This window comes from Vanessa tameamea, chromosome 5, assembly GCF_037043105.1.
Source record: "Vanessa tameamea isolate UH-Manoa-2023 chromosome 5, ilVanTame1 primary haplotype, whole genome shotgun sequence".
NCBI classification, from domain to species: Eukaryota; Metazoa; Arthropoda; class Insecta; order Lepidoptera; family Nymphalidae; genus Vanessa; species Vanessa tameamea.
The window spans coordinates 8299243-8316324 of record NC_087313.1 but is presented as its reverse complement, the minus strand read 5'-3'; the positions used below and the strand labels follow the sequence as shown (position 1 = coordinate 8316324).

The following is a 17082-nucleotide window of genomic DNA, read 5'->3' as shown; positions in this document are numbered from 1 at the left end:
TAGAGAGAGAAAGGTTTGAGTCGATATAAACAGGGTTAGAACTATTTCAACGACTGAAGTTTAAACTTAGTAAGGTATTATCACAACATCCACAGAATAAAAATAATATCAAATTCAAAGTAAATATGAGTAAACCAGTTAAGTGTTCTAACTAGCTTATAAGTAGTCGTTACATTTCTACAAACATAGCTATCGACTAACTAATCGTCTGGCTGAGTTTGTTCCTAACCGCCATTACTCAGTCTACAGAGCACCTACAGAGTTTAAGGATAATTATATCGTTCAATGACAACGAAAACAACGTACACAACATACTTTATTAAAGAATCGATTCGTTATGCTACCGTCTGGTAGAATATAAGGCCTTATTCAAAATCGACTAAACGCTATTCGAAACAGTAGGGTATATAAATTTTCGAAGTCGAATGTTTGTGATGTTACAGAAACGGAGTAAGCGACTATTTTCAAATCGGGTATAAAAATGCTTTCTTAAAGAAAAAAATAATCAGTTTGGGTATCACCCACTTTTCTCAGTGCCTATAAACAATATATATATATTTTTTCATTGTCCTAAAAACCTTTTTAAAAGAAAAGGAAAAAATAATTAAGGTCCTCACAATTCATTTTCTTACTGTAATTATATTTACCATTTTATATTAAAATAGACATAATATGTAGATACATTATAAAATGATTAGCGAAAAATGAAGATAAATAAATTTCTTCATAGAGTAAAATTTATATGTAATAAACTTTGAAAATGTAATTCCATCGTAAAGTACTCATAAAGCAGTTAAGGGATTCGCTGGGGTTATAAAAATGATTGTAACACTTTCACGAACCGATTAACAAACTAATCAACTCGCTGGACTTTTAGTAGCCGCCATTGTTCTGTCTGCCGAGTAACAAAGTTTAAGAACAATTGTCTTCCGATGTCCCACAAAATAAAGTTTTACTGATTGAGATTCGTGTTTGTAAATAAAACGTAATGCTTTGCTCGCGACTTCGCTTACATTATTGCAGGCAAAAATACAAGAACATGAAATTCGCGTTTGTCGCGTCACTTGTCTAAATTTAAAGAGAGTGGCAGTGCGAAGCGTACCTAGTTATATAATATCTCTATCTCTTTTTATCTATTAGTATATATACCATATACCAGTATTTATTACAAAGTGTACAATGTACACTATTCGTTAAAAAGTTCATTTCATTGTCATTTGGCTGCGCCTGGTGGGATTTAAAACCCGCAAATAGGTATCGCTTTCTACACAATAAAATATATCGGTTATTGGTAATTCCATTTCTTACTTATTTAAAAAAAAAAAAACTAAAAAAACGTGATAACTCAAAAATGATTAACTTTTGAATAATTCATATGGGGGTTAAAATTATCGCAAATAGTTACCCCTATCACTTCCTAACGGGAATACGTCGAATTACCAATAACCCTCTATATCTATAAATGTTGTCATTTCTAGTGTACTACTAAATCTTTTACTAACATCCATATATAATATATAACATATGTAGGCTTTATATGTCTTTCGCTTAAACTTGGCCTTGCATTTTCTATGCCTTGCTCCTTCTGATGGGCCTAGCCGTTTATTTGTCATTAAAATAATATACTTACAACATACGGTTTTTACTGTTCCTCTTAATACCATTAATTTTTTACTTTTATTTCCTACTACTTGTTCTATGTAAAAGCAATACGTTTTATGGCTGTGTTCCAATTTGAACGGAGAGCGGACCAGTGTAATTAAATGCACATGGAACTTATCTTCCTAAAAATAATTTCAAAGATTAATTATATTTCTTAGTGCCAGTGCTAATATTTATGGGCGACGGTGATCCATTACCCCGAAGTGACGTCAGCCACATTAAAATAAATAAAAAATACCTAAAAGAAAGGTTATATAAACAAATATGGCCGAAACGCCCAAAACAGTATTGAAACCTGAGAACATCAAATGGTCACATTTCAACGTTTCAGATTTCCTGAGTCCGATTTGATTGAACATTGTGAAATTTGTACTTTTGTAAATCGGGAAAACAACAATTGCCAAAATAAATAACCAATGCCATAAAAAAAAAGTATATATATATATATATATATATATAGTATAACTAAAAGAGAAATTATAATTTCAACGACAGGAAAATGTTTCTTTCCTGCTTCCTAGTATAGTATATTGAACAAAGGAAATTAATCCCCTTGTTACTTAGCCCTCTTACATGCGTTCGATTATTTTTTGTTGTTGGATGAAATGTTTTCTTTACATTATTTGTAAAACTAGTTGTGATTTTTTTATCTTGGACGCTAAAGGTCTTTAGGTCTCTAGAAATATTTCAATACAATAAATTATATTCGTTCTAATTGCTCGTGGATTATTGATTAGTGTATTCATGTATTTTTACATTCATGTAAATCTACGGATTAATCCCAGCTTCTATTATTTCTATTTAATATATCTAACCGCTAATAAACAATTGTCAACACTCACGCCCCTAAATGTTTTTCAAAATGTCCATTTACGCCATAAAAAGCTTTAAACCCTTTCTACACGTCACGCGCAGACTGTTCTACATGTGTGCGCCTAATTACCTTCGATTTACGACAAACCGCACCCTTGTATTAATCATCATTGATATTTAAAATTTTCATTAATATCAAGACTTATAATATAACTGTATGATTCTAGTATAAAATTTAAATCGAGTGTTGAAGTTTAGGATATCAGTAGGTATATTTGTTTACAGTTTTCTGAGAACAATTTTTCCACATGGCGTGTAACTTCTTAGAACTTTGTCGTGATCACTAGGAGCTAAAAGTCTTAATACCAGCATTCATTAGTTTCGCCCTGACACATCGACCGCAAAGTTACAGCTTACAAAGCCTAAGGGATTTCTGAAGTATCTATAAAGACAAAGTTTGCGTGTATATATATTTTTATATCGAATTGTGTGTTTGTATATATTGCAACTAATCTCACAATAATTGATCTAATTCTGTGAACTATGTAACTTTTTGACGCTTTATTGGGAACGGCTTCGCCATAATAATTGTAAAAAAAGATGGCGAGACAATATTTCTTTCTTCAACCGAATCTAAAACTTTATTTTTAAAGGAATATTTTCTTTTTTCGTTTCATGAAATCTATATATTTTTAGGTATAATCTAAATAAATTACATTGATTGGTTATTCTGAACGTAGTGCTAGAGATCAATGTTTAGAAAAACCTCTCGTAATGGTGAAGGACTACACCGTGTGAAAACTTGCACCACATCAGAAGAAATTCTGACCCATGTAAATCTTTCAATCCGCTGTTAAATATCTTGGAAAAAATCTCGCTAAATCCTGTTTCATCTGACAGGAAAGCTTTAACAAAAATACCAATTTTTTTCCATAGTGTTCAATAAATAGATTTTTTATATTAACCTGGACTTGAATTCTGCCTTATAAGCTACCTACTAAAATGACGAGGCACATAAAAATCGGGCTTCGAAATTACTTAAATATATCAACGAATACACACCATTCACGTATACACACCTTTATAACTATTCTCATTAACGTAAGAACGTAAATGTAAAATACTAAAACATTGTGTGTTTTTACACTTTTCATCTACATTCATATGAAATGAGCGTAATGAAAAAAAAAAGAAAAATTATAATATGTATATTACAAGAGCGACATTCGTAAAAGAAGCACCAGGTTTTATTGTTGTAGATTTGCACTAATATGACCGACACATTTCATTGACAAATTTTAAACGTAAACCAACTAATTATCGCGTATTTTCCAAAAAAGCTAAATTAATTTCATGAACCTCACCAATCTCAATTAGTAACAAATCTTATGTCTAGGTAAAGGATAATTTTTACCACAACAAAGATTCCCAGACAAAAGGAAAGATCCATTTACCATATCCAATATATACCAGAACTCATAAGTCGTAACGTTCCTTTTGATAACAAAGACTTGATATATGATAATAAGATGTGTGTGTGTGTGTGTGTATAGGAGATAGAGAGATAAGGAAAATATTGGATGACGTTTGCAAATATTCACCGACTGAACGTAAGCGTTGAAAAATGGATGGAAACAACAGTAAGACCGTGAGAGCTGTCAGATTTGATTGAGATAAGTTACGCAATTTTCTCTCCTTATAATGCAAAGCTAAATTATAATAATCTTCAAAGGACGTACTATTAAATGTACCGTAAATATAAAATCATCAAAATTATTTAAATTTCGAATTACATTTATCAAAATAGACATTTTATTGTTTTCTAGTGATGTTGATTTCGACGGCTGATAATCGATATTCATTTCTATAAATATAGACATATAATATTTATTCAACTTAAAAATTTAATATTTTAAAAAATCTATAGAAAGTAGTAATGTAGCCTCTGTATAAAACATTTTTTCGTAATGAACTCGCGTGATTTATTCAGTAAAATTATTGGCCTCGAAAGAGCAGTTACATTTCATACGCGTAGTGAAATTTCACTCTCTTTTTACGTTTTCCCTAAAGTCATCGATATGACATCGGAGAAATGAAAGCCGAATTTTTTGCCGCCTTTTTTCACTTCAAGTAATTTCGGTATTGGGCCAAGTATAACGTCACTTCACTCTCGAAAGAGCATATGTATATATTACATCTCGTCTGTGGTTTCGATAAAATTGTAAAACTGGCTTAGTGATGAAATTATATTATATTAAAGTCAAATATTATCAAATTAGAGTTTAAGGTTTAAGAAACATATGTTAATAATGAATATGATGATGTCCTTCTGACCGATATCGACTATTGTGGTCATTCCTATACTATTTTTTGTCTGTTATAATTCGATTACACGTGAAATCTGAAACTTCTCCATATCTACTAATAGTAACGAAATTACTAAAATAATAAGCAACGGTTTTAGACGATTAGTCGTCTCGGTTTGTGTATCTCGCAAACGAAACAATATTATCTTAAGTCATAGACACTTCAATTTTATTTATTTGTATAGTAATAGTCTATGATGGATAAAAACAAATTAATGTTTTTAAATAAAATATTTATTTCATTTTAATATATGATTAAATATGTAAAAGATTATACTGAAACGTAAGGTGAATTATTATAGAAAAAATGTTGAATTTTGCTTTCATAAATATCTTTGGTTTAATGATAATAAGTTTGAGGTGTTGAGCCCTTAAGAAAACACGATCACTTAAAAGCTCATTGAATAATTTTCAAAGTAATTAAGTCACTCATTTAGATTTACCTTTTAATTATCCAACATTCAGAAACAATATAACTGAAATATGTTTACGAGATAACTATACGCATATTCATACATATAAATCGTTTTATTATTATGACACTCTCACAATAAGCTGAAGGGTACCATTGTTTTATACGGCTACAGTAAGTACCTTTGGCCTTTATTGCTTTGAAAATAAGAACGAAAATCCAATGAAAAAAATATTGACGAATACAAGCCAGTGTACGCTTGCTCGCAATTTTATCACGTCTGTTTGTGTATCGCCCTCAGGAAATAACGCCAACACGTATTACATTATTTCCGTATCTATTCAAGATAAAGTACGTTGAATTTTACTAAGTTGAGTAAGTTTTTTTATAAACTAATATATTTATGAGCGGTGATTTTAAGTTATTTGAACACGTGTTTTATAATTTTATTAGGTTTAATATTATAATGATTAACCTTTTAAATTATTCAAGTTGGCTCTTATAAAACTTTTGAATTGTCATTTTGAAGTCACACATATCATAGCTTATAACGGACAAGAAAATCAGCTGTAAATATATTCCAAATTAAAATACGTATGTATATTATCCTGGACTATAATAAAAAAGCGACCATTTCAACCGGATATCTTATTATTTTTCCGGATTATTGTTTAGTCATAGAAGTTTTTATGAGTTAATAGTATTATTATGGTGGATATTACATGAACTCATCACTGTTTAGACCATGTAAATCTTAATTGAAAATTACGGTTTCAAACTCAAGGTCAGATTTTTGCACAGGTCTGATCTCATAATGAAAATACATGATCACAGGAATAATAAGATCAACATTCTTATTGATACTCATAAATCTAACACGGCTTCTGTAATACCTCAGATATGAGAAGAACCGGCGAAAGAAACTCAGCGACTGGCTTTTATGAAATTAAATATTTATAGTAAGGCCATGAGTTTATATTCAAGAAAATTCTCGATATAAAGTCATTATAATAGTATGTCATTATTGTTTTCTTCAAATTGTGGTCGTCGAATTATTTTATGCAATACATACTTATAAAATATTCAAGACAAATTCTAAGTTATAAAATAGTTTAACTTATACGTTTGTAAACGTAGACTTTCGTCTGAATAAGCCTTTTACAGTTGAGTATTTTCGTATGTAAAATTATTGTTTTTGTTACTACATTTAATAATTTGCAACAGAATAATATTTTAATAACGTGATAAGAACGCTGAGCGATATTTACAGTTTTGATATCTATCGTAATATTTTTAGAATTGGTTATTCCGAATCTATTTTATGACTAGCACGTGGATTGAACTGCATATATTCGGAACGATTTATCGATTTCCTATTACGCTTAGTGACACTTCCATCGAGCCTTAACCGTCATCCTTAATTAGGGATATGATACGCAGAAAGTAATTTCCTAGTGATTATCCAACAGACATAAACCAGAAACGATCACTTTCTTCTTCTTTTCTAGAAGTGCTTATATAATTACGTTTAATTAAAATATTCACACAATTAATCCATTAAATGATTTTTATTACATTGAAATAACTTTTTGTGGTGTTATTTATATGCGACGTTAAAACTTAAAATAACAAAATTATATGAGATTATTCTGAAGCAAGTTTAAGTCAATGTGAAATAATGACATAAAGCAAAACAAACCAACTCAAAACACTGTGAATAAAACTACAAAATGCACAAAACAAACTTCTTGACAGTCTAAAACTTTTGAGCATGTTGTTGAGAAAGTTTTAATATAAAGAATTGGTACCGACAGCAACGACATTACAATATTTAAAAACTCTTTTTTTTTAATGAATATTAAATTATATCTACTATTAAGGATATATCTGATATAATTATATAGTCCGATACATATATAAATGTATACCATTTACAGTCGATTAATTGTTATGACAACACCTGAGCTCTTGATGTTGATGGCCCAAGTTATTTGTTATAAGACCGATTAAATCAAATCAACCACATATGGTACAGCAATTTAAACTATATATTACGTACGAATATCCTGTTAAATTTATTGCATAAATGGAACCTTCCGATATTTGTTCTAAAGGAATCACGGATCAATAAAAAAACCCTTACATGTAAATATTTTCTTCATACGTAATCCATTACAAAAACATTAGGAAAAGTAGCATGTTTCTCTTTAATTTTTAAATAAATGACAAACTTTGCTAAGGATAAAATTGGATTAAGATTGTTAACAAAGGAAAATTAGTACGAAGCAAACTCGTGAAATCCATTAAGTTATTGTTCTGTTTGCTCCGTAATTTGGTGTTGCTTTGTAGTGCTAAGTGAGTTTATAGCCCAAATACTAATTTGCATTGCTTTTCAAATGACTACTGGTTAGTCCGTTATTGCGCAAACCTAAACAATACCATTGATTGCTTTGAATATTTTTTCAATGTTACGAAAAACATTGTTAACGCCCTGTTGTCTAACAAACCATCATCAAATCATACAATTAAATATTAACTACTATTATTGAATGATTTAGATTTAATTATTATTTCCTTTATTACTATTTTCCAGTATCGATTATAATACTTTACGACTATTGGATATAATTTAATGTAAATTAAACAATAAATATTATTTTTGAAAGGTATCTGAGCTAACACAGTTGATCATCGTTTAAATGTTCTTCTTTTTCAAGAATTAATAGCAATGTATTAGCCGATTAACTTTAGGTTTGCAGAATAGTATAAATTATATTATTATTATTTTATTAGAGTTTAGTCACGAGAATTATTCCCATAATATTTTATTATCGATCGATCAATCGACATAGCAATAAAATGCCGAACCGACAACCGGTTCGGAAACCAGCATTCTGCCCATTCTTTAAGGATTACTCACCAAGATTTACAACGCTTTAAAACTATGTTTATTTGTAATTTAAAGTATTACTATTACCTTGTAAAACTTTACATGTATTGCCAGCCATAACAAGCTTAACATAAATTTATTTCGATTGTTTCAGATGAAAACGACTTTTACTACACACCAGAAAGAAGTTTTGCTCAAGTACAACCGCCTATATTTCCAAATAGTCGACCGGCAACTTCATTCTTCGAGCATGGTGATAGTTACAGAGTAGCATCATCACCACAACAGCCCCTATATAATGAAGGGCGTGTTAGATTTCCGGTCCCAAACTACGATCAAAATCCTTCGCCTTTTCAATTACCAACAGGCAGAAGTCAGTCTGGTACGCAGTATTACATAAACCAACCCGAATTTACGACATCGCAACGGCAAAGGTTTAGGCCCTCTTTACCTTATAATTTTCAACTTGTGCATCCAGCTTCTACAAAGAGACCAGATGTATCACAAATACATTCCGTTGCTTACCAAAACGATCCATCGAAACCTGAAACATTTTTGGGACAAATTACATTAAATAATCCTGATATAGATTATCTTCAAAATAATAGATATAAAAATTTACCTTTTGATGGAAACAGTCTTAAAAGCAATGGACAAAGCGGTCATATTGTACATGATGACGAAATTGACGATGATCAAGATTTATTTGATCGGCATAAAGTCACAACGTACAATCCCACTAAACTTGCGGGTAGACAAAAAATCAATATAAAACCAAATAATTCGAGATTTTCTCACTTTGATTCTCCTTCAATAGACATCAAAAAAGTTTCTCCAAGTGTGTCGGAAACTAAATATAATAGAAATGGTAATTTTAAACCTATTAAAAATACTCCTATTAGTTACCATGGTTCTTCAACAGAATACAAAACACTTTTAGATTTGGAACCTCTTCTTGAAGATGATATTAGTGACATAAGTTCATTTAGAGAATTAATGAAAAATAATCAAGCATCCTACGATGTGCAAGTTATAAAATCAAATAAAACTGCTGAAACAGATGATAGCAAACCAGATGCAAGTTCAATGAACCATGATAATATACCAAATGATTCTGCTCCAATGTTGATGTCTCTTGAATCTTCGACAAAAACATCTACAACTATTACCGCTCCAACTACTACAACAATAAAAACCAACGATACTGATGAAACACATGAAGATGACCTCAATGAAGATCTAGATGAAGAAGGGGAGTATGTTGAATACTACGATGATGAAGATGACACTGAAGTAAAACATACAACAACCTCAAAAACAATAAAGACTTCTGCAGAACCGGTTACTGATATTTATGATGAATACGATGCTACTGAAGAACCTGAAAAAGTGTCTGATGAAGTACCAATTAATAATACTAAGTCTTTTGATATATTAGTTATGAAACAGAATAATACGATGGTAAAAGATGACAATTTTAAACAATTTATTGATACGACGGTTATCGATCGGCCAGACCATGGAAATGATAGCGATACTACTGCACCGAGTTTGAAATTTATATTTTCAAAAGAAGATGATACATCTATTGAAACACCATCCATTTTAGGTCAAGAAGTTGTCTCTGTTGTTACCACGAAAAGTGTTGTAAATGGTACTATTTCAATACCTGATGTAACTTACCCATCTACATCCAAATCAGCTGTAACTTTTGCAATGAATAATGAAAATAATGAATCTTTCCCAATGACAACAGAAAATTGGATCGTAGTTGCCTCTGTGCAAACAAGTCGAAGTGTTTCTGGCGCTCGGTTCCTTCCTTTCCCAACAGTTGAGCAAGAAGAAAAGAAACAAGTATTAACAGAAGACGAGGAAGAAGAAGAGTCTATTACTCAAAATCCGAAGCATGATTCTAGTAGTCTTATTAACAGTTCTTCATCGACTGAAAATATAAACGATAAATTGGATAGCATACAATCAGAATTATCTAGCGCAGTGCTATCTGGAAGTCTTAATAAAGAGAATAAAAATATAGAGTTGATAACAGAAACGACAACAGAACAAACGACTAAGGCAACTAGCACCACTACTAGTACTACAACTACCACAACGACCACTACCCCTACGACGGTAAATGTGTTTACTTTGAAAAGTACACAATTCTCTGTTGCCACAGAAAGATCTTCGCCAGACCCGTTGCCAGTACAAATAAAGAAATTTGCTCATAGACTAACGACTTCAACTACACCAAAACCGAAAAAAAAATTGGTAACAGTTATGGATGACCTTTCAGGCTTACTGCCACCAGGATACAAGCCACGACAATCATTTAAAGATAAACGTACCAGTACTACGACAACGACGACAACATCAACTACTACAACAATGAAGCCTACAACTAGCACAAGTACTCCAGTTCCTATAATAAATAAAGATGCCAAAATTATAAATGGTACTCAAGGTCGTTCTTCTGGTATTAGTTCTAAAAACAAGGTTATTATATTAGACGATAAATCCCTGCTTCCAAAAGAATATAAGCCCAAGGAGAGAACTCCTGATGATTTATTCAAAAAGTTCCAAAAAGATGATCTTAGTAAACTTTTACCACCAGGCTTTAAACCAGAAGTTGTTGAAACCACTAACACTGAAAATAAAGACAAACCAGATATTTTGAAAAATGTTGAGAAACTAGATATATCAGCTTTCTTACCAAAAATCTTTAAACTTAATACGTCAACTATAACAACAACTGAAAAAATTAAAACTATACCGAAGCTAGCAATACCAGTTGATATTACTGCCTTATTACCGCCAGGATACAATCTCAATAAAAGTGAAACTGAAAAAAATATAAACGATTCTCCAATAGTTAAATTGAAATTAGCTGATGTTTCAAATTTACTGCCTCCTGGATTTAAATTGAATACCTCAGAAGAAACTACATTAAGTACAACAACAGCATCTTCGGGTGGTTTTAAATTAGTATTTCCCTCAAGACCTAACGGAAAATCTAGCAGAAAAACTACGACTCAAAAATCGAACTTAGGTCCATCACAAGTAACGCCAAAGATTCAAAAGGGCTGGCCAACACGGTGAGTACACCAAGTTTAATTTATTTTTGTTTCTTTATTAATAATTACCTCGACTAACAAACAGTAAGACTGAAAAAATATACGATACAAGCAGTAATTATATGATATTGCATTTTCAACTTTAGTTAATTGCAAAAAAAATATACTATAGATCGATAGAATCGAAAAAAGAATAAAACATAAAAACTGTTACATTTTCAAATTGTTTATGTATTGCAGAGCTTCAACTGAATTTACTGGTTGGCCATCACCTTCAACAACGCCCTTTTCTATTGAACGACTGCTTGAATTGCAACGTAATGCGACTTCTACGACCCCACAAATAGAAATAAGTACCGAATCAACGACACGGCGACTAATAATCTCGACTACAACGACATCGGCACCTCCTCAACCAACTACTCCTGGAATCTGTCGCCACGAATGCGATATAGCAGCTACGATAAAAATAGTTTCAGGTAATATGAAAATCATTTATGATGCTTTTAAACCAAAAAATCCAATAAATCACCAGCATAAGCCTCTTTATAAGGATATACAATATATGTAACTTGTTTTAATCTTCTTACAGGAGTTAAATGGGTACCAGAATTTTTGGATCAACATACCAAAGAATGGCAAAAACTAGCTAAGGAGGTAAAAGAGGAGGTAAGCAATACATTGTTGTAATAAAATATAAGGTTGTATGAAAACAATCAGAATATAATTTATACTAACAAATCATTTTTGTTTATTTCTAAACAGCTTAATTCCGTCTATTCAAAATCTGATCTGCTAAGCAAATGGTACAAAGGCATTCGCATAGATGGATTCAGTCAAGGCTCCGTTCTCGTCGATTACTTTATTGAACTTAATAATGTGGAGCAAAGAGTCGATACAACACAATTGAAGAAATTTTTCCATAAATCTCTTCACGAAGCAAAATCCGGTTCTGTAATGGAAGAAGAACAGACCGATACCTTCGACCCTGATGCAATGTTAGGAGACCAGCCAGATGAGGATAGAATGAGAAAAAGTAATGAACAGATGACCAAAACTATTGACAAGTCTGCAGGGAAATTGGAAATGGGAAAATTTGTTATGGATCCAGCATACACAGAATTTATTGGTATAAATTATGTCTTTGTTTTAAATATTTTATAATTGAATTGCATTTGAAATCACTAATTATTTAAATGTTTCTTTGCAGTTTTGCCAAAACGCGAGGAACCTACTGTTGCCGTTCCTGACGAAGAATCTCTTCTTCCGCAGTGGGGCATTGCTGTAATTGTTATAGCTCTAGCGTCACTTCTTTTCGTAGTTATATTTGGTGTGACTGTGGTATGAACTCATTGTTTAATAATTCTTAGTATGTAATAATATTTATTACCTTACGATTACTATTCATAATTCGTCATTTTCAGCTTGTTAATCGCCAAAAAAGTACCAAAACGAAGCAGCCTATTCCACTGAGTGAAGACATGTTACGAGAACTTGATAAAAGTCATATGGGTGGATTTGATGACATGCATCAGTTGAAAGAACGAGATTTGCCGTACATACCGTCCGGAAAGGTACTATAAATATATTTATGATATGGATTTTTCATAAAATTATTTTTTTTAATATAAAAAAACTGCCACCAAAAAAATATTATTATGAAATATTTAATTTTTAAAGCTATTGATTTATGAACAGGACTTTACTTGTTAATGTGTGTACAACACAAAATATTTTTCTTCCAATCTAGCGTATGTCAACCGCCTTCATAGAGCAACTGGCATATACAAACCCTGGAGATTCGTGGCGATCAGAATGGACTCCACAATTGCAAAAGCATATGCAACATTATACACCTGATTCTGGGCGGGGATCGCAAATCTATGGCACCACTGGCAATGGGTATCTGTTACAGATATTTTCAAACATATATTTTTTATATATTGCCAAACACGCTTTCCCTTACTTACAAAATTAAAATTCAGCATTGCTTGATAAACAAGTGCTTCCGAAATACTTTATACAAATTCGATATTAAAATTGCAGTAATTAAAAATATTACATTAAATTTAATAATTCTGTATTTTATAACTAGTTACGGAGGGTCGCAGCTTTACGGGCAGGCGGGCGCAGGATCACAAGTATACGGTTACACGGGGGAGTTCCCTCGCTCACACTACTCACGACGCCGCTCCGACTACGATAGCAACTTCTAGAACTTCTCTAACATTACAAATTTAACTTAACCCCTTGACAATATCATCTTTAAACTTCGTGTTTAGTATTAGAAAATAGTTTCAGAATTATCATTTAGATGTTCATAAATATCTACAAGAGTTGGGTACTAAAATCAACTTTACCAGTTTCCTACAAATATATACCCAGCTTAGTTCATAAACAGGTTGTGAAATAGGTATGCTCTCATTATTTAATCATAAATCATGAAACTCAATTTCGTAACAGTTAACCGAATTTTTTCTAGGTCTATTTTAGCCGCTTATAGTCCGGCCTATATCATAAACTACATTTTGTGCCAAACCGGAATTAACTTTCGATATTATAGTTAACGTAAAAATAATAGAACTAACAAATTAAACTGAATGGCCTAAAAATTGTAATGGCTATTTGAAATTATGAATTATTTGAAAAATATATATAGAACAGAAGATTTAAAAAATGAATCCGTAAAATTTAAGAGAATCTGCCAAAATAGTAACTTTGACTGATCGTGAGATGTAAATAGATAGAATAAGAGCTCACCAATATTGTAAGTCGGAATAAGGTGAGTCTATACAGAATCCTGTAGATATCTCTGCATACCTATATTTGCTCAGAATCCGTAGTTTCATTGGCAATGTGACAACGTGTAATAGTGTGCCAACAAACAATTGGTATGTAAATATTGTGGAGAATATGCGTTATTCTTTTTATATTACGCGAGTTCGATTATATGTGTAACCTAGATTGGTGAACATGTGACTAGTAACCGAACGATATTTAGAGTGAAGTGGTTAAGGCCCTGATCGACGTGCGAGCTTTATCGTGGTTTTGATAGCTCGCTAGTGGATCACGGTAAAACCGTGGTTTGACGTGACGACGAACCAAGCTGCGGCTGGTTGAAACAAAACTACGCACATATTTCGCTTCAACAAACTACAGGCCGATTGAACTCGCCCTGCGGGAACGACAACCCGCGACTAGATACGCCTTTATTTTAGCCGCAAGCTTATGGCGTCTCGTCGATCGGGGCCTTTAGTTATAGACGATCGAATTGTAATGTCAAACAATATATGTTGTTGTCATTAGGAATTATATTTCGCATGATACGCTTGAGATGGGCTCTTATTGAGTATTAGCCAAAGTAAGTCGAAAGGGTCGATATATAATTCACTTATGATTTGTCGATTTTGTTCAAGATTACGTTTTTAGAAGGTGGCTTACTGCCATTATTGCGCCACCTCAAACGTAATGTTTTATTTATATTACAAGCTTTAATTTAGAAATGACGAAATCTCGACTGCATGCATAGAACTGACACCGTTACTTAAATATAAGGAAAATGTAAGACGATTTAAATGTTATTTTTATTTCACCATGTATATTCCTCTCTAGTTATATTAATGATTCAAATATATGACAGTTTATATGACATTAACGCGATTTACATATTTAACGCAGTCGTCTGAAAATAAAAAAAAGATTTTAATGCAACTTATAATTACAATTCTATTTAAAAATGAATTTAATACTCTGTTAGGAAACGATTTTTGTGTCTCATAAATAAATTAATGATTGTCAATTTAATGTAAATATGGTTAAATTATAGTAAACCACGTATTGTTTTTTTTTTAAATATTTGTGTGTGTTGAGAAATATCACGATTGTATTTTAATATTTTTCGTGGACCTTGATGTTAATTGTAAATTCCTGAAGTGTCAAACATTTACCAACTAGATAATTAGAATTATTAACGTATATGCATGAAAGTTCTTGTATATAAAACATTTTTGTACATTTAGATCTTTAATTTAATTATTATAATAATAATTAGTTACAAATTAAACCTGTAAGATCCTGAATATAGTATATAATAATATTTATTTGTTTTAATTTTTATCCCATATATAATATTTATAAACATAACTATAAGAAAACAAATGACATATAAGACTATGTCAAGACTATTAAGATTAAGTTAAATAAATATACGTATCCATAATACTTAAAATCGTCTGTTTACATATTTGGAGGCACGTCAGTGGCTCCGCCATTTCTCGCATGTAATTTATCTTTTTAAATCGACGACGTGTGAAGAGGTACAATTAGTTGGTTTGTACGTAGGGGTAATATACAGAACCAAGGATCCAATTTTAAAAATTCAATAATAGAAAGCTGCATTTTTTTAGTGAGTCGCATTTATACTATATAAACATAGGTAAACGGTAGGTGATACGAAGATTATCTAGTAGTTTTTTTAAACATTTAGTTACTCATAGTTACCTCATTAGTGTTGAATGCTTGTTTGTGTCTTATGTGATTTAGTTAAAACTTATTACATTTTTAAGTTTTGCGTTAAGATTCATCTCAGGCATCTAAACACATTTTTTTTTACAAATAAATAAAAAGGCATTGCAAAATCCAGACATTATCGAATTAATTATAAATAATCAAAACAATAAATATTTATGAATTTTATTACTTTAATGAATACTATAAAACAAATGGTACATTGTTTATCTGATATAATTCATGAAATAAGCTAAAATCTGGCCACATCAGAGTTTCATAACTCTTTTTAAATAGCGATCTCATAACGAATCCTGTGCGAAATCTTTTTATCTCGACTCGGCGCACCAACTTGCCACAATGTTAACATAGTTCAGCAAGTATTTGCGGGGGTAAACACCGTCGAAGTAAAGCGCGAATTCTTTAAGCTACTGTTATTTGTAAGAGATCTTGAAACATGAGTTGCTTGGCTTATTTCTTGTGACTCATAATAATATGCAATTACATAGTCTTAACATTTTATACTTTCGTATAGGACATATTTTTCTATCATATATATTAATCAAATTCCATTGCATCCGTATAGAAAAGCTGTTTAGATCCGTATAGTTAGTAATAAAAGTTATACACGTATTAAGTTGAGAATCCTACATTCAGGGTTATTTTTGAATAACTATATTTTTGTGTTAACTCTCGTTATTATTTAAAAACATTTTTGTCTTTCTTTAAAAACTAAAAATAAATTAATAAACAAATGATTTTAACAAATATTATGACGATGATATAAAAAAAGTGTTATCTTAATACTTTTTTAAAGTTCGAACATAGCGTCGGTACTTGTCCCTTACAGTATACCGGAAGATAATAAAAAAAATTAAAAATACCGAAAAATTACAAAAAACCTTCCAAACGATTAATTATTGTAAGCGCTAATTGCACTTCCAGCTAAATAAATAAAGATTTAAGATATTTTATATGATTGATTTTTTTTTCATTTCACTCAACAGAAATTATTTCTGAAACTTTCCTCATGAAGAGTTCAAAACTCTCAATCACATTACTTCTCGATTTACATCTACCCCTTTAATCGCAATCACACTTGGCGTTGAACTAAAATTAAATAAATCCGTACAGTGTAAGAAAACACAATCCTAAAATAGATATTTCACAGAATGTTTCGCTTAGTTTCAAACTACGCTTAAAAACAAAAGTTTGTTAATAATAGTTCAGAAAATAGTACAATAACTCTTGCCTTTTTTTTAACCGAGCCTTTTTTCATAGTATACAGTCTATATATTTATATAGCTTTTTTGGTATTTAGTATATAATGTTAAATTATAGTTACGTAATTATTACACCGGA

At 31.1% G+C, this 17082-nt stretch overlaps 1 protein-coding gene across 2 annotated transcripts in view; it reads left to right on the top strand.

Annotated features, from left to right (window-relative positions):
- The window catches only part of LOC113392306 (mucin-2-like), a 62690-nt gene extending 47380 nt beyond the window's left edge, over positions 1–15310 (top strand). The window contains exons 3-10 of one of the 2 annotated variants that reach the window (XM_026628664.2): positions 8298–11235; positions 11455–11693; positions 11807–11883; positions 11980–12343; positions 12425–12555; positions 12639–12788; positions 12965–13116; positions 13310–15310. In XM_026628664.2, coding sequence (XP_026484449.2) covers positions 8298–11235; positions 11455–11693; positions 11807–11883; positions 11980–12343; positions 12425–12555; positions 12639–12788; positions 12965–13116; positions 13310–13430 — 4172 coding nt within the window. In that variant the 3' untranslated portion in view covers positions 13431–15310. Of the gene's footprint in view, positions 1–8297; positions 11236–11454; positions 11694–11806; positions 11884–11979; positions 12344–12424; positions 12556–12638; positions 12789–12964; positions 13121–13309 lie in introns of both variants that reach the window. The other variant, XM_064215018.1, reaches the window with a different exon arrangement.
- The last annotated feature ends 1772 nt before the right edge of the window (positions 15311–17082 follow it).